The sequence below is a fragment of the Mustela nigripes genome, chromosome X, assembly GCF_022355385.1.
Source record: "Mustela nigripes isolate SB6536 chromosome X, MUSNIG.SB6536, whole genome shotgun sequence".
Taxonomy (NCBI): Eukaryota; Metazoa; Chordata; class Mammalia; order Carnivora; family Mustelidae; genus Mustela; species Mustela nigripes.
This window is the reverse complement of record NC_081575.1, coordinates 65,450,722-65,474,221: the sequence shown is the minus strand read 5'-3', so window position 1 is coordinate 65,474,221 and position 23,500 is coordinate 65,450,722. Positions and strand designations below refer to the sequence as shown.

The 23,500-nt window shown below is 42.9% G+C and overlaps 1 protein-coding gene across 1 annotated transcript in view; it reads left to right on the top strand.

Moving 5' to 3' along the window:
• SLC16A2 (solute carrier family 16 member 2) overlaps positions 1 to 22,499 on the top strand; it is a 142,140-nt gene extending 119,641 nt beyond the window's left edge. Inside the window, exons 2-6 of the mRNA XM_059385469.1 lie at positions 9,265 to 9,409; positions 12,988 to 13,438; positions 14,430 to 14,573; positions 18,276 to 18,504; positions 20,194 to 22,499. Of these exons, the coding sequence (XP_059241452.1) occupies positions 9,265 to 9,409; positions 12,988 to 13,438; positions 14,430 to 14,573; positions 18,276 to 18,504; positions 20,194 to 20,414 (1,190 nt within the window). The 3' untranslated portion in view covers positions 20,415 to 22,499. The remainder of the gene's footprint in view (positions 1 to 9,264; positions 9,410 to 12,987; positions 13,439 to 14,429; positions 14,574 to 18,275; positions 18,505 to 20,193) is intronic.
• Positions 22,500 to 23,500: the final 1,001 nt, after the last annotated feature.

Genomic DNA, 23,500 nt, shown 5'->3' with positions numbered 1-23,500 from the left:
GAAAATAAATAAAGAAAAAAAAAACCTTTGTAGGGGTATCTCACTGTGGCTTTAATATGCAGGTCTTGAATGATATTGAGCATACTTTCATATGCTTAATTGTCATTTGTAGTGTGTGTGTGTGTGTGTGTGTGTGTGTGTGTGTAATGTCTGTTCAAATCTTTCACTCATGTTTAAACTGGATTGCTTGCTTTATTCTTACTGAGTAATGAGAGTCAACTAACACTTGTGTTCTGGATACTAGTCTCTTTTATCAGATGTGTGCATGTTGTAAATATTTTTCCCACCCTGTGGCTTGCTTTTTTGCTCTGACAACAGTATTTTATGAAAGGGAGAAATTTTAAATTTTCATTAAGTCTAATGTATCAATATTTTTCTTTTATGGATCATCCTTTTTGTTAATTTCTGTGAAATCTTTGCCTACCTAAAGGTCAGAAAGATTTTTCATCTATACCTTTTTCAGTAAGTTTTTTAGTTTTAAGTTTTACATTTAAGCCTATGATCCATTTGAATTAATTTTTGTATATAGTGTGACTATTGGTATTTATAAAGCTCTCTTAAATATGATTATATCTGATTATTATTTAGAAGAAAATTTAGAGGAAATCACATCAGGAATTTTAATCCCCATTTTACAGATAAGAAAACAGGATTAGGGAAGTGCTGTGTGACTTGCTCAAGGTCCCATGGCTGATAAGAGGTGAAATTGTATGGTAAGAGGTAAAATTGTGATGAGAAAGTTCAGGTTTCCTGCTGTGACAGGAGGGTAGTTTTGAAGCCAGGCAGCTGGGACTCAAGTTGGTGCCCAGCAAAGCAAAGATTCCTAGTGGGGATCTGAGCAACCTGTTAGACACTGAGATAAGAGGCACAGATGGTGGACTAGCTTTGACCCAACTCAGACTGCCCTCCTCTGACCAACTTGGGGTTCCACAATTGAACAGAGCCAGAAGCTGGCCTGGTACCTTGCTCAGGTGATACTAAGTGAATGCTTTTTGATGATATGAGGACTTGGAACATGTTCAGAGGAGAACTCTGAAAGTAATTACTGAGTTAGAAATTAAAGCTGAGGAAAGAAAAGTTAAGGAAACTAATACTATTTTTCCCTAGAAAAGAGGCCTAATAAGAAACTCGATAACAGCTTTCAAAGAAAAAAAAAAATGAGCTTTCTTTCTGAGGGGTAAACAAAGGGAAAAGGGCTGGAAGAATCTCAGTAAAAGGGTAAATCTCTTTCTCCCAGGTGAAGATTGTTATGGACACTTAAGAACTTTTTTTTTATATATATAGAGAGAGTACAAGCAGGCAGAGGAGCAGGCAAAGGGAGAGGGAGAAGCAGTCTCCCTACTGAGCAAAGGAGACTGACATGGGGCTGGATCCCAGGACCATGACCCAAGCCGGAGGCAGCTGCTTAACCAACTGAGCTACACAGGCATCCCACTTAAGAACTTTTATAAACAGGGGAGGAGTCAAGATGGTGGAGAAGTAGCAGGCTGAGACTACATCAGCTAGCAGGACATCAGCTAGATAGCTTATCTAAAGACTGCAAACACCTGCAAATCCATATCGACAGATCGAAGAGAAGAAGAACAGCAATTCTGGAAACATAAAAACGACCACTTTCCGAAAGGTAGGACTGGTGGAGAAATGAATCCAAAGCGACGGGAAGATAGACCCTGGGGGAGGGGCCGGCTCCCGGCAAGCGGCGGAGCAACTGCGCACAAAATCAGGACTTTTAAAAGTCTGTTCCGCTGAGGGACATCGCTCCAGAGGCTAAACCCGGGCGAAGCCCACGCGGGGTCAGTGTGGCCTCAGGTCCCACAGGGTCACAGAAGGATTGGGGGTGTCTGAATGTTGCAGAGCTTGCGGGTATTGGAACGGGAAAACTGGCTACAGAGACAGAGCCGACAGTAAGATCACAGCTCGGGGTTACCTTGAACCGGTCGCAGGCTCGGTGAGCTCGGAGCGCGGCCGGAGGTCAGGCAGATGGGAGTAACTGGGCGCTGTTCTCTGAGGGTGCACAGAGGAGTGGGGCCCTGGGCTCTTGGCTCCTCTGAGCGAGAGACCAGGAGGCCACCATTTGTATTTCCGTCCTCCAGAACTCTATGGAAAGCGCACAGGTGATAAAAGCTTCTGAAAGCAAACCCGAGTGGATTACTCAGCCCGGCGCCTGGAAAGGGTGGTGCAATTCCGCCTGGGGCAAAGACACTTGAGAATCACTATACCAGGCCCCTCCCCCAGAAGATCAACAAGAAATCCAGCCAAGACCAAGTTCACCTACCAAGAGTGCGGTTTCAATACCAAGGAGAGCAGCAGAATGCCAGAGGAAGAGAAAGCAAAGCACGGAACTCATGGCTTTCTCCCTGTGATTTTTTTTAGTTTTGCACTTAATTTAATTTTTTTCTTTTTCATTTTTTTTCTCTTCTTCTGCTAATTTTTTTTTAACTTTTGCCCTGTTCTTTTTTTAACATTTTTAACTAGTTTATCTAATATATACATTTTCCTTTTTATATTTTTCTTTATTCATTTTCTTTTTTTAATTCTTTTCTTTTATTTTTTTTTTCTTTTCTTTCTTTTTGAACCTCTTTTATCCCCTTTCTCCCCTCTCACGACTTGGGATCTCTTCTGATTTGGTGAAAGCATATTTTCCTGGGGTTGTTGCCACCCTTTTAGTATTTTACTTGCTCCTTCATATACTCTTAGCTAGACAAAATGACAAGGCGGAAAAATTCACCACAAAAAAAAGAACAAGAGGCAGTACCAAAGGCTAGGGACCTAATCAATACAGACATTGGTAATATGTCAGATCTAGAGTTCAGAATGACAATTCTCAAGGTTCTAGCTGGGCTCGAAAAGGCATGGAAGGTATTAGAGAAACCCTCTCGGGAGATATAAAAGTCCTTTCTGGAGAAATTAAAGAACTAAAATCTAACCAAGTTGAAATTTAAAAAGCTATTAATGAGGTACAATCAAAACTGGAGGCTCTCACTGCTAGGATAAATGAGGCAGAAGAAAGAATTAGTGATATAGAAGACCAAATGACAGAGAATAAAGAAGCTGAGCAAAAGAGGGACAAACAGCTACTGGACCACGAGGAGAGAATTCGAGCGATAAGTGACACCATAAGACGAAACAACATTATAATAATTGGAATTCCAGAAGAAGAAGAAAGAGAGAGGGGAGCAGAAGGTATACTGGAGAGAATTATTGGGGAGAATTTCCCCAATATGGCAAAGGGAATGAGCATCAAAATTCAGGAGGTTCAGAGAACGCCCCTCAAAATCAATAAGAATAGGCCCACACCCCGTCACCTAATAGTAAAATTTTCAAGTCTTAGTGACAAAGAGAAAATCCTGAAAGCAGCCCAGGAAAAGAAGTCTGTAACATACAATGGTAAAAATATTAGATTGGCAGCTGACTTATCCACAGAGACCTGGCAGGCCAGAAAGAGCTGGCATGATATTTTCAGAGCACTAAACGAGAAAAACATGCAACCAAGAATACTATATCCAGCTAGGATAACATTGAAAATAGAAGGAGAGATTAAAAGCTTCCAGGACAAACAAAAACTGAAAGAATTTGCAAACACCAAACCAGCTCTACAGGAAATATTGAAAGGGTCCTCTAAGCAAAGAGAGAGCCTACAAGTGGTAGATCAGTAAGGAACAGAGACAATATACAGTAACAGTCACCTTACAGGCAATAAAATGGCACTAAATTCATATCTCTCAATAGTTACCCTGAATGTTAATGGGCTAAATGCTCCTGTCAAAAGACACAGGGTATCAGAATGGATAAAAAAACAAAACCCATCTCTATGTTGCCTCCAGGAAACTCATTTTAAGCCCGAAGACACCTCCAGATTTAAAGTGAGGGGGTGGAAAAGAATTTACCATGCTAATGGACATCAGAAGAAAGCAGGAGTGGTAATCCTTATATCAGATGAATTAGATTTTAAGCCAAAGACTATAATAAGAGATGAGGAAGGACACTATATCATACTCAAAGGGTCTGTCCAACAAGAAGATCTAACAATTTTAAATATCTATGCCCCCAACGTGGGAGCAGCCAACTATATAAACCAATTAATAACAAAATCAAAGAAACACATCAACAATAATAAAATAATAGTAGGGGAATTTAACACTCCCCTCACTGAAATGGACAGATCATCCAAGCAAAAGATCAACAAGGAAATAAAGGCCTTAAATGACACACTGGACCAGATGGACATCACAGATATATTCAGAACATTTCATCCCAAAGCAACAGAATACACATTCTTCTCTAGTGCACATGGAACATTCTCCAGAATAGATCACATCCTCGGTCCTAAATCAGGACTCAACCAGTATCAAAAGATTGGTATCATTCCCTGCATATTTTCAGACCACAATGCTCTGAAGCTAGAACTCAACCACAAGAGGAAGTTTGGAAAGAACCCAAATACATGGAGACTAAACAGCATCCTTCTAAAGAATGAATGGGTCAACCGGGAAATTAAAGAAGAATTGAAAAAAATCATGGAAACAAATGATAATGAAAACACAACCGTCAAAATCTGTGGGACACAGCAAAGGCAGTCCTGAGAGGAAAATATATAGCAGTACAAGCCTTTCTGAAGAAACAAGAAAGGTCTCAGGTACACAACCTAACCCTACACCTAAAGGAGCTGGAGAAAGAACAAGAAAGAAACCCTAAGCCCAGCAGGAGAAGAGAAATCATAAAGATCAGAGCAGAAATCAATGAAATAGAAACCAAAAAAATAGAGGAAATCAATGAAACTAGGTGCTGGTTCTTTGAAAGAATCAATAAAATTGATACAAGCCCTGGCCAGACTTATCAAAAAGAAAAGAGAAAGGACCCAAATAAATAAAATCATGAATGGAAGAAGAGAGATCACAACTAACACCAAAGAAATGCAAACTATTATAAGAACGTACTATGAGCAACTCTTCACCAACAAATTTGACAATCTGGAAGAAATGGATGCATTCCTAGAAACATATAAACTACCACAACTGAACCAGGAAGAATAGAAAGCCTGAATAGACCCATAACCAGTAAGGAGATTGAAACAGTCATTAAAAATCTCCAAACAAACAAAATCCCAGGGCCAGACGGCTTCCTGGGGGAATTCTACCAAACATTTAAAGAAGAACTAATTCCTATTCTCCTGAAACTGTTCCAAAAAATAGAAATGGAAGGAAAACTTCCAAACTCATTTTATGAGGCCAGCATCACCTTGATCCCAAAACCAGACAAGGAGCCCATCAAGAAAGAGAGCTATAGACCAATATCCTTGATGAACACAGATGCGAAAATTCTCACCAAAATACTAGCCAATAGGATCCAACAGTACATTAAAAGGATTATTCACCAAGACCAAGTGGGATTTATTCCAGGGCTGCAACGTTGGTTCAACATCCGCAAATCAGTCAATGTGATACAACACATCAATAAAAGAAAGAACAAGAACCATATGATACTCTCAATAGATGCTGAAAAAGCATTTGACAAAGTACAGCATCCCTTCCTGATCAAAACTCTTCAAAGTGTAGGGATAGAGGGCACATACCTCAATATCATCAAAGCCATCTATGAAAAACCCACCGCAAATATCATTCTCAATGGAGAAAAACTGAAAGCTTTTCCGCTAAGGTCAGGAACACGGCAGGGATGTCCATTATCACCACTGCTATTCAACATAGTACTAGAAGTCCTAGCCTCAGCAATCAGACAACAAAAGGAAATTAAAGGCATCCAAATAGGCAAAGAAGAAGTCAAATTTCACTCTTCACAGATGATATGATACAATATGTGGAAAACCCAAAAGACTCCACTCCAAAACTGCTAGAACTTGTACAGGAATTCAGTAAAGTGTTAGGATATAAAATCAGTAAAGTGTTAGGATATAAAATCAATGCACAGAAATCAGTTGCATTTCTCTACACCAACAACAAAACAGAAGAAAGAGAAATTAAGGAGTCCATCCCATTTACAATTGCACCCCAAACCATAAGATACCTAGGATAAACCTGACAAAGAGGCACATAATTATACTCAAAAAACTATAAAGTACTCATGAAAGAAATTGAGGAAGACACAAAGAAATGGAAAAATGTTCCATGCTCCTGGATTGGAAGAATAAATATTGTGAAAATGTCTATGCTACCTAAATCAATCTACACATTTAATGCAATTCCTATCAAAGTACCACCCATCTTTTTCAAAGAAATGGAACAAATAATTCTAAAATTTATATGGAACCAGAAAAGACCTCGAATAGCCAAAGGGATATTGAAAAAGAAAGCCAAAGTTGGTGGCATCACAATTCCAGACTTCAAGCTCTATTACAAAGCTGTCATCATCAATACATCATGGTATTGGCACAAAAACAGACACATAGATCAATGGAACAGAATAGGGAGCCCAGAAATAGACCCTCCACTCTATGGTCAACTAATTTTCGACAAAGCAGGAAAGAATGTCCAATGGAAAAAAGACAGCCTCTTCAATAAATGGTGTTGGGAAAATTGGACAGCCACATGCAGAAAAATGAAATTGGACCCTTTCCTTACACCACACACAAAAATAGACTCAAAATGGATGAAGGACCTCAATGTAAGAAAGGAATCCATCAAAATCCTTGAGGAGAACACAGGCAGCAACCTCTTCAACCTCAGCCGCAGCAACATCTTCCTAGGAACATCACCAAAGGCAAGGGAAGCAAGGGCAAAAATGAACTATTGGGATTTCATCAAGATCAAAAGTTTTTGCACAGCAACAGAAACAGTGAACAAAACCAAAAGACAACTGACAGATTGGGAGAAGATATTTGCAATCGACATATCAGATAATGGATTAGTGTCCAAAATCTATAAAGAACTTAGCAAACTCAACACCCAAAGAACAAATAATCCAATCAAGAAATGGGCAGAGGACATGAACAGACATTTCTGCAAAGAAGACATCCAGATGGCGAACAGACACATGAAAAAGTGCTCCATATCACTCGGCATCAGGGAAATACAAATCAAAACCACAATGAGATATCACCTCACACCAGTCAGAATGGCTAAAATCAACAAGTCAGGAAATGACAGATGCTGGCGAGGATGCGGAGAAAGGGGAACCCTCCTACACTGTTGGTGGGAATGCAAGCTGGTGCAGCCACTCTGGAAAACAGCATGGAGGTTCCTCAAAATGTTGAAAATAGAACTGCCCTATGACCCAGCAATTGCACTATTGGGTATTTACCCTAAAGATACAAACGTAGTGATCCAAAGGGGCACGTGCACCCGAATGTTTATAGCAGCAATGTCCACAATAGCCAAACTATGGAAAGAACCTAGATGTCCATCAACAGATGAATGGATCAAGAAGATGTGGTATATATACACAATGGAATACTATGCAGCCATCAAAAGAAATGAAATCTTGCCATTTGCGACAACATGGATGGAACTAGAGCGTATCATGCTTAGCGAAATAAGTCAAGCAGAGAAAGACAACTATCATATGATCTCCCTGATATGAGGAAGTGGTGATGCAACATGGGGGCTTAAGTGGGTAGGAGAAGAATCAATGCAACAAGATGGGGTTGGGAGGGAGACAAACAATAAGTGACTCTTAATCTCACAAAACAAACTGGGGTTTGCTGGGGGGAGGGGAGTTGGGAGAAGGGGGGTGGTGTTATGGACATTGGGGAGGGTATGTGCTTTGGTGAATGCTTTGAAGTGTGTAAACCTGGCGATTCACAGACCTGTATCCCTGGGGATAAAAATATATGTTTATAAAAAATAAAAAATTGTAAAAAAGAGAACTTTTCTAAACAGAAAAACTCTTCTTATTTGAGTTTAGAGTCCAGGATTTGCCAAACATAGGCCCTGATGAAGGATTTCAGCATGAGGGTCGCATGACCTCTTGTGAAGTGCCCTTAGAAATCTCTGGGCGGCTCCTAAATCTGCCTTGTGTCCTCATACAATTCTGGGAGTCCTTTTGTCTGTGGACTTCCCTGCTTTTTAGTCTTTATATCTTTGCTGGACTATTCCAATGGCCAACACAAACTTTACACTAGCTCCCGAAGGCTTAATTAACTCCCATGCTCCTTGGCCCTGAAGCCAGGTAGAACATGCTTAAGACTATAAATCTGGCTTAGCATGCCTGGAAGGGCCTAAAGTGTTGGCTACTCCCAATGACCCCGATTCTTGAATCCCCTGTTTTATATCTAGCATCTGCTTACACACCTTCAATTATGGAAAGCTTCATTCATCCAAATAGAAGACATAATACAATGAACTTTGGACTAGGAATATGAAGAGTTGGGTTTGAGTCCCAGCTCTGCCACTAACTTGCTGTGTGATCTTTGGTAAGTCCCTTCACATTTCTGGACCTGTTTCTTTATGAGTAAAACGATAGTGGAGGAATCTCTTTGTTTTAGTTTATGTTGGTTTAACTGCTGTAACGAAGGGCCCTTAAAAATTCAGTGACTTGAAGGACAAGAAGCTTGAAAGACTCCTAATTATTGGAAACAAAGTGAGGGTTGCTGGAGGGGAGGTGGGTAGGGGGATGGGGTAACTGGGTGATGGACATTAAGGAAAGCACTTTATGCAATAAGCACTGGGCATTATATGCAACTTATGAATCACTAAACTCTACCTCTGAAACTAATAATGAATTTAAATTTAAAAAAAGAAATTTATTTTTTATGCAGTGTTCAGGGAAGGTGTTCCAGATTGGAGAGGGAAATTTGCTTCATGTAGTTACCTAGGGGCCCAAACAGAACTGATGGTAGTTCTACCAGTCTTAATACATGGCTTGCAAGGTCACTTGTAGTTGTAGCTCACAGGAAAGCAGAAATCTCATGGAAGTCTCTTATGGTCCTGGACTGGAAGTAGTGTGTATTACTTTAACACACTTACTATTGGTCAGAATTCAGTCATATGGTCATACCAAACAGCCAAAGTAGCTGAGAAATGTTGTATACCCATGTGATGAGTAGCTAGAAGATCCCATCATAGACTTGATCTCTAAAGGTTCCCTACCCCAGCTCTGCAGTTCTAGGTGTGCTTATTAACTAAACTACTGGTTCTCATATTGCTCTGCTACAAGTGCTATGGAAGCCTCATAACCTCTCTGACCATTAGGGACTAGCAGGATGATAGTGAGGCCAATGCAATGTCCCCTGTGAAAGGCCAGAGAAGAAGAACTGAGATACCAACTGTATCACATTAAGCTAAGTTGTCTTTGTGCTTCTTTTCTCTGCAGCATGGGTAGGAGCACTCTCAATGGGCATGATCTTCTTCTGTTCACCCATTGTGAGTATATTCACTGATCGTTTGGGCTGCCGAATCACAGCAACTGCAGGGGCTGCTGTCGCTTTCATAGGCCTCCATACCAGCTCCTTTACCAGGTAAGGCTAGGAGTTGCTGGCCATTTGCCCAAGGCTGAAGGTTGGCTTCATTCTGAACATCATCTAGGGACACTTCCCATTGCAGAATCCACTGTGGCCCTGTCCATGTAGGGTCCTCAAAAACCCTGCTCCTGAGAATCATTGTCCAATGAGATTCATCTAAGTAGGGTTTCCAGGACACATTGGTATACAATATCCCCAAAGAGGACTAAAGAGTTCCAAAGTGGTGGGAGAAGGCTAAACTTGTAAATTCATAAAGCTGGGCCTAACTCCAGTTTTGGCCACTAAATGGCTATGGCCAATGATGAGTACCATTCCCCTATCTGGGCCTCAGTTCCTATATCTATAACATGAGGCAATTAGACTAGATGGTCTTTTCAGTTATCTTCCAGCTCTGCCATTCTATTCCCCTTCAATATGCCACACAACTCATGACCTCGCTTGCCTTCCTAGGAATGAGCTTCTGGAGTGAATCCATGTGAAACACCTACCTTATAGGATTCCTGAGGGAATCTTATATTGAAAAAAGAAGTCAGTTGAACCCAAGGCCATTTAGCATTTCTGGCTCCTTTCCAGATATTTCTGGCTGCCAATGTATGGATAATTTGGGAACAAAAAAAAAATCATGTCTTGGGAATGAGAAGGGATATTTAGCAGCATCCCCCACTGGGGCTCCAGACCTGGCACCCAGCTACCCAGCTAGGCCTAGGCTAACCTCAAACTCTGGTCCAGTTGGTCCTGCTTTCAAAACTTGGTAGTTTCAGGCAAGAAGCAGGTTATAAATTCATTCTCTGGTTTCTTTCTGCCAACACTGAAGTATGTCTGCAGAGAAAGAGAGATATAAAAACCCCCCACCATGGCCTGAGGAAGATGAAGAAGTCTGTTGACTTTCTGCCAAAGACACTTTGGAAGTTTTTATACCTCCCACTTCCAATCTGTCTGCGCTGGTGTATAAGAATGCTTGCCTAGAGACATGGCTAACTTGTCAGGGACTTGCTTTCTGATCTTGGCTCATCAGAGAAGGACTATGGTTATACTCTATAGGCTTATGTTTCCACTAACAGTGGAGAATGATAACTGGGTTCTGCCACAGTTGGGCCCTGTGATAACTGGGTTCTGCCACAATTGGGCCAGCTTTCTTTATGACTTGAGTATTTCTGGCTACCCAGCCTACCCTCCAGCAGAGCTTGTATATGGCCTACAATGATTTATTGGCTTGGTCCCATCCAACTGGGACAGTGGAGGGGAAAACCATGCCCTGCTTGGAATGTGCTCAACCTTCCTATGGCAGCAACCCCTCTCCCTACCCTTTCAGGATCCCTTTGGTGGTTGGCCTCATTTGCTCTAAGCAAGCTGGTGACTGGTCCCTTGAGGGAAGGAGCTAGGCCTCAAAAGTGGATCCAGTCTCAGCACTACACAGCAGAGCCCTATTTTTTAATGCTAGCAGAGCAAAGTATAAACAAATTAGCAACATACGGATCCCATTTCTCTTCCAGTACACATCAGTTCAGTTACAGAAGGGGAAGGAGCTCAGATGTATTTTTTTCTGGCACTCTTCTTTAGGCACAATGGAGTAGGTGTTCTGTTCTCCAGCCCCTAAACCCTTCCCTACCCCTTTTGCCTTTTCTGTAAGAACAACTTTAAAGCCAAGAAACTTTCTGGATGGCTTCATGTCCAGTGAAAAAATGGTTCTGCTTGTGGCTAGAGCTATAAGTCATCCTTTTTGTTTTCTGAATCAGGGGTCTGAGTTCCTTTAGATGGCATGAGATGGAACAGAATGTAGGCAGGGCAGGGGAAGCCATGGCAAGCATATGCAGGGGCTTCCTGTCTTGAGGCCCCACCAGAAATAATCTACCACACAGCACCCTGAATTAAATCTCATGCTTTGCCCCCACTAGATGTCTCCTTGAAGGTCTCCCTTAGACCTCCCTAACTCCTCTCCCTAGACAAGGTCCCCAGACCAGGCCAATCCTAAAAAATCTGACAGAAGAGGAGCAGTGGCTTAACTATGTGATCTAAGTGGAGGCAACCCTTTTAAAACTAAAGCTTTTGCTCATATCCAGTGACTGTAAGCAGATGAAAAACAATCTTGCCATTTGTAACAATACTGACTGAGCTAGAACGTATTATGCTAAGTGAGAGAAAGTCAGAGAAAGTCAGTCAGAGAAAGAAAAATACTATATGAGTTCAGTCATATGTCAAATTTAAGAAACAAAACGGATAAATATGGGGGGGGGGAGAGAGGAAAATCATAAAACAGACTCTTAACTATGGAGAATAAACTGATTATTACCAGAGAAGTGGGTTGGGGGATTGGTTAAATGAGTGATGGGGATTAAGGAGTATGCTTGCTGGGATGAGCACCAGGTATTGTATGGCAATGTTGAATCACTGTATTGTACACCTGTAACTAATATTACACTGTGTGTTAACTAACTGGAATTTAAATAAACACTTAAATAAAAATAAAGAAAAGGTGATATAGTTGTCTTAGAATTATGAGTGCTAACACCACATCATCTCTATAGCAGAGGCCTAATCCTTTTCTGTATGACGACTGGGCCCATCTATGGAGAGCAACTGCCTGACCATGAAGTGTATTAGTTAATTAAGTGGTCAGATAAGAACTATTGCAAAATACATGGAAGCTTCAAGAAGAAAACAAAATTCTTCACTAGGTTGTGCCAATATTTTCGAAGGGCAGTTGGCTGGCCAAGCTGACCTTCCCATGGCCTTTTCTCTTTTGACACTTTGCCTCCTGTTACAGAGGCTTATGGCCACAGAAGAACTTGAGAGTTTTAAGCCAGAACCTGTCTTACTTTGCCAAACCCACAATTTCTTTGAGGCTCCACTTCCCATCAAGCAGCCAGGCTACTCTGGGAGGCTAAGCCATAACATGTCCAGCAACAGGAACTAGGCTCTGGGAAGTTAAAGGGAATCCTTACTTCAGATCCCCAGGGAGATAGATCATCTAAGATCTGGAGGAAAAGGGTATCCAGAACTTGGATAGGGCTGGGGATGAGGTTTCTTGGGAAACTACCAGCCATTTTCTGAAATATGAATGGCCCTGAGCATAGAGAAAGATAGTAGAGTTCCATGGAGGATCTTGACCTTCGAAGATCTTTGCTCCTTGCAGACCTTTGTTATTACTTGGGATAAAGCTTTGGCTACCAGCCTACCCATGGTGTCTAGGTGAGCAGTTGGGTGAAACTTTTCTAAGACGTACTCCTTGTAGCCTCTTCTCTAGCCATTGCATAGGTTGGTTCTGGCATTCTTTTGAACAATTCTCTTTGATGGGGTACTATGATTCAAATTAATGTCATGCAGAACTAGAGTCAAGTGCAAACTTTGTTGATCCCCAGCTATGCTACATTGGGTAGATTACTTCTCTGAGTCTCTGTTCCCTCCTCTGCAAAATAGGGATAAGAAAGTCCTGTTCTTTGTCTGTTCTGAGGGTCAGTGGTAAGTGGGGTTGTGGGTTGATGGTGGGGTTATGCAGGTCTCAGGAGGGTGATGGGAGAGGGCAGATGGATTGCTGGTCAGGCTGCTGAGATTAGCTCTTGGTGTTTCTCCCACAGCTCACTAAGCCTGCGTTATTTCACCTATGGGATTCTCTTTGGTTGTGGCTGTTCCTTCGCCTTTCAGCCATCTCTCGTCATCCTGGGCCACTACTTCCAACGCCGCCTGGGTCTGGCCAATGGTGTGGTGTCTGCTGGGAGTAGCGTCTTCTCCATATCATTTCCTCTTCTCATCAAAACACTGGGGGCTAAGATCAAGCTCGCCCAAACCTTCCAGGTGCTGAGTACCTTCATGTTTATTCTTACACTGCTTTCGCTCACCTACCGGCCACTCCTACCCAGTTCCCAGGACACCCCAAACAAGAGAGGTGTCCGCACCCTGTGCCAACGCATTCTGTCTCAGCTTAGAAAGTATTTCAACATGCGAGTATTCCGCCAACGTACTTACCGCATCTGGGCCTTCGGGATTGCTGCTGCTGCCCTTGGTTACTTCGTTCCGTATGTACACCTGGTAAGGAATACTAGGGTGGACGCACCTTGTCTCCAAGAAGCTGCCTTTAGCCTTCCTGAGGTCCAGAAGGTAGGGATGGAAGACTATGAAAGGGCAGAGCTGGGACATTTGGCAAAAGAGACCAAACAGTGTTTGAAGAGATCCAGAACGGGAAAGAACAGACTGAGGGAAGACCTCAATGGAAAAAGGGTAGAGTCCCTTAGGAGAAAGACCATGCTTTATCAATAGGGCTTCCCCCAGCTGATAAATCTAGATAGGTTTTCAGGAGAAGATAAGCATCATTGGGATGGAAGACTGGCCTAGATGACCCAAGGATACGGTTTCCTAAGAGTGTGTTCTATGGAATGCTGGTCTTTGTGGTCAAATGATTTGTTCAAGAAACAACATATAATCAATCTTTCTAGCTTCATATTGTTGCAGTCTTTTAAACGTACCAAAAATCCAGCAGTAAAAGAAATTCATTTAGCTTTGTTTAACCATTCTCCACCCAAATTCTACTGCCACAGAACTGTCAGTTGTAGTTCCAGTAATTATCTTCCATAGACCTCATGTTTCTTAAAACACACTTCTGAAAGCATTATGTGAGTTGGTGGATCTTCTCCCCTGATGACCTGCTGTTGCCTCAGGCTATCAGTTCTGGGTCAGGGAATGGGGAGGTTTGTGGGGAGCCCTTGAATTTTCTTAGTTGTTAAGGCTGTATGTAGTCTGTCCTGCCAGGATTTGTAAAAGGCTTAGAGATACCCACTCCCCTCAGCTATTTCTCAGAAGCCCAGAATCCGAAGATCCAAGGCATATGAAGCCTTTTAAGCAATTAGAAGCAGCCAGAAAGCTCATTCTGGAGCTGTGGCTAAAAAGAAGGGGCTGTAGGGGAGGGAGCTCTTGCCATGGTTCAGGAAAGTAAGCCATACAGGGTTTTGGAAATGTAAACAGTTAACTGGTCAACTCCTTTTCTTCCTCCTGTTCCTGGGGGTCCTGGTGCTCTGCTTCTAAGATGAAGTATGTCGAGGAGGAGTTCTTGGAAATCAAGCAAACCTGGGTGCTCTTGGTGTGTATTGGGGCTACCTCAGGCCTTGGGCGTCTTGTGTCAGGCCGTGTCAGTGACTCCATTCCTGGACTTAAGAAGATCTACTTGCAGGTGAGTGTGACCACCCTTCCCTCACCCTAGTGGTATGGGAGGAATAGCCTACCACAGATGCTAGGTAACCCCCAGCCTTTGGGATAGACTGGTAGGTTGTGTCATTACTGTGCCCTGGGCCCCGGCTTTGACATGAGCTTATTCTTCAACATGAGAAAGTCAATCAAATTCTCTGAGCCTCAGTTTCCCTTGATTTCAACTGAAGACAGTCATCCTTGTTCTTCCTCCTTCATCAAGATGGACTGAGGATCCAGTGACATCAGTGTGTAAATGGAACCTCTAAGAACACTTTCAAAGAAAGCATTTATTAATAATGGCTCTTTCATCCAAAATAGGGAAACTGAGGCCAGGAGTTAGGTGTTGTCCGCATTGAGGACTTATCTCCTTGCTCCCCCATACTCACTTGGAAGGCCTTGGGCATCTGTAGTATTCTGTGTCCAAGTGTTTAAGTCCAGGTCAAGTCATTCACTTCTTGTATACTTCCATAGCTACTTGTACCAGGCATTGGCTCTCAAATTCTAGCTTCCTGGTGGACACCAAAAAAAGTGCCAGAAAATACAACCTTACTTCCCCTCTATGGGCCTCACTTTCCTCATTTGTGCAATAAGAATAGTTCTTGCTTTTCCTATCTCACTTCACAGGTGAGAATCAAAATGCCTCATATTGTGGGCAGTAGCCACCTGGATGCTAGAAGGGCCACTTTCTGTGTGAACTATGCTCTGGTCTGGCTTGAGACTACTGTTCAAATTGTCTGTCTTTGTCTGCCTGGCAGCAGTATTGCCTTTCTGACCTTGTTCATGCTTTTCGCTCCTGCAGCTGGTTTTACCAGAAAGTACATGAATGTAGCACACTGGGAAGGGAAATAGCAGCCCCTCAAAACATGTGGTCACAAATAATCCATTAAAAAGTTGGTTGAGTTCTGACTCTTCTGGTAAATCCCTAAAAGCACTTCCAAGAGGCCCTGATAGGGGCACTGACATAGTAGGGATTTCTCTGTCTTCTAACAGCCCCAAGTGTTTTCCTAAACACTCTCAGATGTCTCAGACAAGAATATGATTAAAGTTTTCTGTTGTGTTTAACTCTGTGTTAAATTTGCAAAAGGGTGCCCTATGGTTCATCTAGTCCAACCTCTCATTATACAGAAAATGAGGAAAAGACTCATACAGATAGTCATGGCAAAGTTGAATTCATATGTAGCACTTTTCTTATATTCCACTTTACTCTAAGTGATGGATGGCAGAGCTTATGTCCCAGAGATAAGTGATTTGACCAGAGTCAACTCAAAAGACTGATTGAGGTAAACCAGTTATGAAATTCTGAATTCCTGGGCAAATATCAGCAAGCGCCTTATCTGAGTAGCTTTCTGCATAGGAGAATGTGTGTCTTTCTCAGCCTCTTCCATATGCCAGCCGTGTTGGTCTTGCCTGTCATTATCAGCTGCTCCAAGATGTTAACAGTGCTGGAAATCAGGGTAAGCTAGCAATTGGCCGGGACTTAATCTTGAGGAAAACCTGCCTAGCCATATAGCTCATTTCTCACCACAGTCCCTAGGAGAGAAATAGGGCCCGAGCAGCTTTTGCTTTCTATTGTGCAGAGGGAGTTCCAAGGGAGGTAGAGGCATTAAATAGTCAAAAGCAGAACTAGACTTAGGACCCAGTGCTTCTGCTGACCACTTCCCCTACCCACCCAACACTTTCTCTCCCCTTTTCCAGTATTACTTGACCCAGTTTTACCACTTAGAGTAATATGAAATAATCTTAGAATGTTATAGCTAAAATATATCTTTACCAATTGTAGTCCAACTCCCTCATTTTACAAATTGAGGAACTGAGGCCTAGAAAGGGTAAGCGACTTGTCCAAACTCATCTTGCTAGCAAATGTCTCAGGCAGAGAGCACAAGACATGGATAAACTTCTTTTTCTTGAGCTACTCAAGATACTCCATCACAGGAATTTGCTTCACTTTCTTTCTGGGTCAGAGGCAGGAGTATAGACCTGGGGAAAGAAAGGAGTGTAGACAACTTCAGATTCTGTAGAGATGTCCACTAGACCCTATGATTCCCACTGTGGGCAAAGACAGACATATCTGGTGTCAAGCCCCTGGACAGACTGTTAGAAAGAAATGACATCCTGCAGGACAACCTCACTTCTGGCCAATTTTTGAGGTCTAATTCTCAGTTAAAAGAGGGATTTTAATTTCTAAACTTGGCAAGACCTCATGGAGGATGTTAACTGGCAGCTAGCTATAATAGGTAGTAATTTGAGATGACCAAAATCAGTTAATGGGGTCCTTTGTATTGTATAATGGTATTAACTTTTAACTGCCATACCATTATGGCTTGGTTGATAGGTGGGTCTGATATTATCTTAGAGTTATGCATGAATCTCCTAGAGTTGAAGCTGGGATATCAGGGTCCTTATTCCTAGATTCCACCTAGGTATCCCAAAACAGCCTAGACAAAGTTCAAAAATCTTCCAACAAAGAGATTTCCTCAAATGGCACAACCAGGACATTTCTTGTCCTCTCTAAAAACCAACTGATCGACCTAGCAAACCCACTGCCAGTACAGCACAGAAAATCTTCAGGGCTTGAAACAGCCTTGACCCTCCTATCCCATCCATGTGGCGATGTGGTGATTTATCCTTACTGGGTAAGTTTGCCTGTTTGCGTAAAGGATTAGAAAATCCTGGGTCCTGCCAAGGACTTGGTAAACAGATTAGGTCTTAGTCCTGAGCCTGGAATGACCTGGCTGTGCTGACTAGAGTGGGTGGGAAGAAGGCAGTTTATTTCTCTGCTTATAGCCTAGGTCTTCAGTCTGGCTCACTGATACAGGTTGCAGAGGCCCTTAATCAAAAGACCAGCTGTTTCCAGTTGCTTTTCTCTCTCTTGAATGGGAAAAACTAGCCTCTGGAAAGGCAGTTTCTTTGTTTTGGAGTCAATTTGTTCAGTTCAAAGAAACTAGCCTTTCTAGGCTAGTCAATGCCCCTGAGCCGGCTTCAGGCTCCCTAAAGCCCCTCTTAGTGTCTTGGTTCTCCTTAAAGTTCCCTTTGTTGCCCTTTGCATGGTGCCAGGCAAAGTCCAGAGGACCACACAGCCATGCTATCTGAGATGGTGCTGTGTCCCATATCTAAATCATAAGGAACCTGGGTGAATCTCCTGGTGCTTTCCCTCATGACAAGGTGTTTTCTAAAAGTAGCCACCCACATTAATGGGCACCGGGTCCTTTCTCATTTGAGGAAGCTGTGACTTCCATTCATGCCCCTATCTAATCATCATTCAAGTTATCCTTACTTCCTTCCCTTCCTCTTCCCATATCTTACTTGGATCTGAGAACACCAGCATGGTCTGATTCCAGCCCCTGAAGCCTGGGGCAGCCAAATGCAAGATCAGAACAATAGCAATCTCCTTTAGCTTAGGGTCCAGTGAAAAGATAACTTCTTAAGGACAGGGGCCATGTCCCCTAACTTTTTAAAAAAGTCTTGATGGACTCACAGTTAAACAGGAGCTCTCTTAAAAACCTTGAATCTTTCAGTGCAGGACTTAGAAGGGGCCTAAGTAAATATTTAACCTAATGCTGTCTCTGTTGATAGCCCCCGTCCCAATTTATAGATGGTAGAAATGAAACCCTAAGAAAGGGGATATGATTTGTTATGTGGTCTTGACTGATAAGCACAACATGACCTAAGGCCCTTGCTCCTCTAGGTCATCTCCTTCCTGCTCCTGGGCCTGATGTCCATGATGATTCCCCTGTGCCGGGGCTTCGGGGGCCTCGTCGTTGTCTGCCTCTTCCTGGGCCTGTGTGATGGCTTCTTCATCACCATCATGGCCCCCATCGCATTTGAGCTGGTGGGCCCAATGCAGGCCTCACAGGCAATTGGCTACCTCCTTGGCATGATGGCCCTGCCGATGATTGCTGGGCCCCCCATTGCAGGTGAGGCTAATATTACAGGGAGGGCATGTGTGGGGGAGTCCTGTGTTCCCTAGGCCCTAGCAATCCTGAGCACCTCTGCTTGAAGTCCCTTTTACTCTTATTCTCTATTTACGCAGCCTTGTTAGAGTGCATGAAACCCCTTATCACTATTGGTGGAAGAGGCCAAGTACAGTATATGTGCATGGACTCATTTTTTGGGAATGGGCTTTTCATGGCTCTCTAATTATTTCAGTGAGGTTTTATTTTAGACAGCCTGGCTGATTCCAAGATGGTAGAGAGAGAAATTAGTTTGGCCTTCTTGATTATTCTATTGGTCCAGTATCTTCTCTTTCCCTCTCTTTATAGGAAAATAATTATTTGCAAGTAGTTGGGCAGGAGGAGAAGAGAAAGTGGACCCCGGCTTTATTTAGGTTTAGAAACATGCCCCTCCTTCTCTATTGGCTTCTGAACTGAGCCCGTAGAAGAGATTCAGGTAAAGACAAACCAGGACTGAGCCAGTGAGGTTTACTTTCAGCAGGCAGCAGGCAAAGTGTTGGCTTGCAGTCTTTCAATACTCCCAGTTTCCTTCTTCACTCTCCAAGAAGGGCATTGTTCATACCCCAGGGAACATAGGAAACAAGGAAAAAAACAATGAAAAGAGAATTCCATTTCTTTTCTTTAGGATTTATTGCAAATTCTGATTCAGGGACTAGCATCTCTAGGCTGGCCAATTGGGCTAACTCAACAAATATCCCTTGAACACCAATTCTGCATAAGGCGTTGTAAGGGCATATCATGCTGTTTGACAGTGACAAAAGCTTTCACCCGGGCCCTTGTGCAACAGCCACACTGCTCACTGGGAGAAGGGAGCCTCTGCCCAGCCTCTGATCCCAGAGATGGATCCCAGAATCCACATCTCTTTCTATTCTGCTTACTGTCTAAGCAGTTCAAGGGTTTACCTGCCTTTCTTCAGTAGTATTTCTGGGCTCATGTTTCCTATGAGGTACCCCACATTAGCTTCTGAAGGCAAGCAGGGGAGTCCCTGCATAACATGACAACTGTATTCATAGTATTGGCAACTTATAGAACCCAGAAGGGCCAACAATATCGGTAACTGGCAACAATATCGGTAACTGGGATGAAGAATGCATATATATATATATATATATATATATATATATATATATATATAGCCATCTCAGGGTAAATGGGAACTTCAGAGGAAGGGCATTTCAGAGAAAAAAAATAGGAACTTAGCTGAACTGTTCCATAAGAACACTCTACTATGGATCAAGATAAGGCTTGGCCATTTTTTGTGGAACTCTTTTAAACTAGATTCCCTCCTAACTCCATACCTAAGAGTGACTAGAAGTTAAGCCATAGCTTCATGGGAGTAAAAAATGGAGAACTTTAAGAGAAACTTCATTAGCCCCTTTCATAATAAGCATTAACCTCAAGGGCCTGCAGCCCCATTACCTCAGGGAGGAGCCACCTGACTTTGTAACAGAGGTTTTATTTATTTATTCATTCATTCATTCATTCATTCATTCACTCATTTTCATTAGGAATGTTTAAATTGAGGGGAGATTAGGGTCAAGGTAGTGCAGGCCAAGGTTCTCTGGATAGGCATTGTTTAGGCCCCTGAAATAGAAAGCACCTTTGGGCTGGAGGGTAAAGCTGAACTTGACATGTCTTTCTTGACTATTTCAGGCCTCCTCCGCAACTGTTTCGGGGACTACCATGTGGCCTTCTACTTTGCTGGTGTGCCCCCCATCATTGGGGCTATAATCCTCTTCTTCGTACCTCTGATGCATCAAAGGATGTTCAAGAAAGAGCAAAGGGATTCCAGCAAGGATAAGATGTTGGTCCCTGATGCAGACCCCAATGGGGAGCTGCTGCCAGGTTCCCCTGTCCCTGAGGAACCAATCTAATGCATTTTCCTTGCCATTGTGTACTCCTCCACAACCTTTTTCCTTCCCCACCCTGCTCAGCATTTACATTTTTGCCATCAGCACACTTGTTCTCAAACATGCACACACAGCAGTTCAGCCACCTGACCAGCCCCTTGGAGCCAAAGCTCCTGTTAAACTCATTAACCAAATTCTCCCTGTGAATGCCTTTAAACCTTTCAGGGTCCTTCTCTCAGGATCTAGGAAAGTGTGGGATCCCCCTGGCCTTTGGAACATCTTCATATACTTTCTATACTTTTTGATACCTGGAGATGGTACCTCCTGGTTCCAGCTTGCTAGTCACCCACTAAAAGCAACTTCCAAAGGTGCTACTGTGTCCCTAGGAGCCTTGTGGGAAGACCCAAGCCTCTGTATGCTCAGGAGTTCCTTGCCATCTGTCCTTGGAAGCCATTGGTAAGGGGGCAGAGAAAGAGCAGAGAGGTAAAACCAGACAAGGAGACTTGCTTAGTCTCAGAGTCTCTGAGGGCTGTGGCTTTCCAAGAACTGTGAGTGACATCACTTTACAAGTGTACAAATAAGTCTCCCCACCATATAGTTGGTTAACAGTCAGCTTCCTTCTTCCCTTCTCCATTTTTTCCCTTAACTGCTTCCTCTCTTTTCTCTTCCACCTCTACTTCTTTTTATGATTGTCATAGATGCATGGGTGCTTAAAGACAGAATGGACCCAGAGCTTGGGCCAATTAGCCTCATCTTGGCCTAGCCCACCCCTAAATTGATTATCAATTCCACTCATCTCAGGCTGAGCCACATCTCAATTTTTGGCTCAAGCTGCTATAATTACAAACTGGAAGAGTCAAATATCACATAGGGAAGGGACCTTAAACACCATAAAGTTCCACTTACTGCTTTTTACAGATTTCCCAGGCCAGTGTATTAACCTGCAGACACTTCCAGCTCCCCATATGTATATTCACCTGTCAAAATGTGAAGAAATTCTTTTCATCTCAGCAGGCAGAGGAGGACTGATGATGGGGAGGGTGTGGTTGGGGGAGGGGCAATAGTTTTTGACCTGGCAAAGGACCAACTCCTCCATCTCTCTTTAGTCATGATAGGTTAATATTTCCACCTGGGTCAGGATGGGAAAGGGGCTGTTTTAGGGAAAATCCCATTCCCAACCTGGATCCCCAAAAGGCAGAGGCAGCAACTACAGGTAGGATTTAACAATTTCTTTTAAGAAAAGGAAACCATCTTAACTTTACCCCAATATGGCTCCCAAACTGGGCATCCTGAGCCACTCTGTTTAGTGGGCATTAAAGGTACCAGGAAAGGTAGGCTCTGGACCATCCTAATACTTCTGAAATAGGTGCCAGATGCTTCCGTATGCTCAGATTCTGAGCAACACTCTTGCTGAAGAGCATTCCCAGCCAGACTATGTCCAAGCTAGCACAACTCACCTCCTTAGGAGCTCAGGCTCTCCTTACTTGCCCTCCTTGTGTTTCTTTCTCCATAATCTGGGCCTTTGACTGTTGTGCTATTACCCTAATCTTTCATCACCTTTTTGCCAGGCATCATCGGCTGTTACCTGGAGCTAACAGTTACTTGCTACCCTAAGCATGGCCCATCCAAAGCCAGAAGGATGAGGTTGCCTGTGAGGGGATCCACAGAAGACAGTGGTCCCTAACCATGACATTTTCCGTTACAAACAGGCAGCTGGGGCATGGTTGGCCTATGATGGCTTCATTTAAGGCCAAAGTCCTGCGCCCCCTCTATTGGTCTTAGTCCAGGTTTTATCAACTTCCCAAAGGAAAACCCACTGGCTCTTAGCCCTGTGGGTAGGAAGGGGCCTAATTACTATCCTCCTGGCTCAAATAGCAGTGGTGCAGGAGAAGCTGAACCCCAGGAGACTTATAATTCCAAGGAGAGATCATTGAAAATGTTGGAGCAACAAAGCCCATGTGCCCATTCTTCTTACCTCTCCCTGACACCAAGTCATTGGAGGGCAGTTCTGCAGGGTCTCCTTTGTTGTTCAAGGTGAAGAAGGCGCTTACAAATTAGGCTGCCAACCATTTCTCTCCAGATGAAGGAAAGACATTCACAGGTCCCAAATCTGCTCTATCAGTTGTCACATAACATAGTGGGGTGTCAGTTTATTTCTTCCACATATATGCATGTACATGTGTAAGCTTGTGTGCTTTTGGAGAGAATGTTGGTTGGTGAAAGCAGCTCAGTATTAATATTTAGGGTAGGATGCAGCCTTTAATGCACCACAGTTAAATCTAGGAGAACGAACAAAATTTGGGAGTTTGAGATCTGGGACATTTAAATCCTCAAAAAGGTTTGGAACAAAATAAACAGATCTAAAAATCTAGATTTCGTATGTGTGTTGCCTACAGGGTAAAATAGTTTTAACCTAGTTAACAGCAGGAAGTTTGGCTTCAAAACTGAAATATCATTTCAGATAAAATTTCTGCCAAGGTCTATACTCTCTGTAAGTGCAGAAATTGGAAAAGGATCTATAGGGGGTTTGGAATTGGGTGGACTATTCAGGATTAAACTTTTAGGGAGCTCTGAAGTAGAAAAGTAGTCACTTTACAAAATGAGGACACAGTTAGTGACTGAAGCCAAGTGGAGGCCTCAACAAGGCTTCCATGTTGCTACATGCATGCCATGTTGAAAATGGGCAAAGATTTTAGGAACAATCCATTTTAATCCTTTCCCTTGTTATTAAGGGGGAACCTGAAGGGATTGGAATGGCTTGGTTACATAGCCAGACAGCAACAGACCCTGGAATTGGTGATGCAGAAGAAGGACCTACAATAATGACAAATCTGGGAGTAACTTTGTCCATCCTCTGCATTGATTTAAGTGGGGGAAACTAAGGCTTAGATATAGCAAGGGACTGAGCAGGTTCACATAGCTCATCAGTGACAGAGCATGCTGAGACTTGAACTCAGGTAACTGACTTCCAGTCTAAACCCCTTATCTCACAGATGAGGAAGCCAAGTTAAGAAGGGGAAAATGGCTTGTCTACTTCATTTAACAACTTTGTAGTGAGCCCATTTACACAAGGGTGTCAAAGGGACCAGCTCCAAGCAAAAATGAAATCT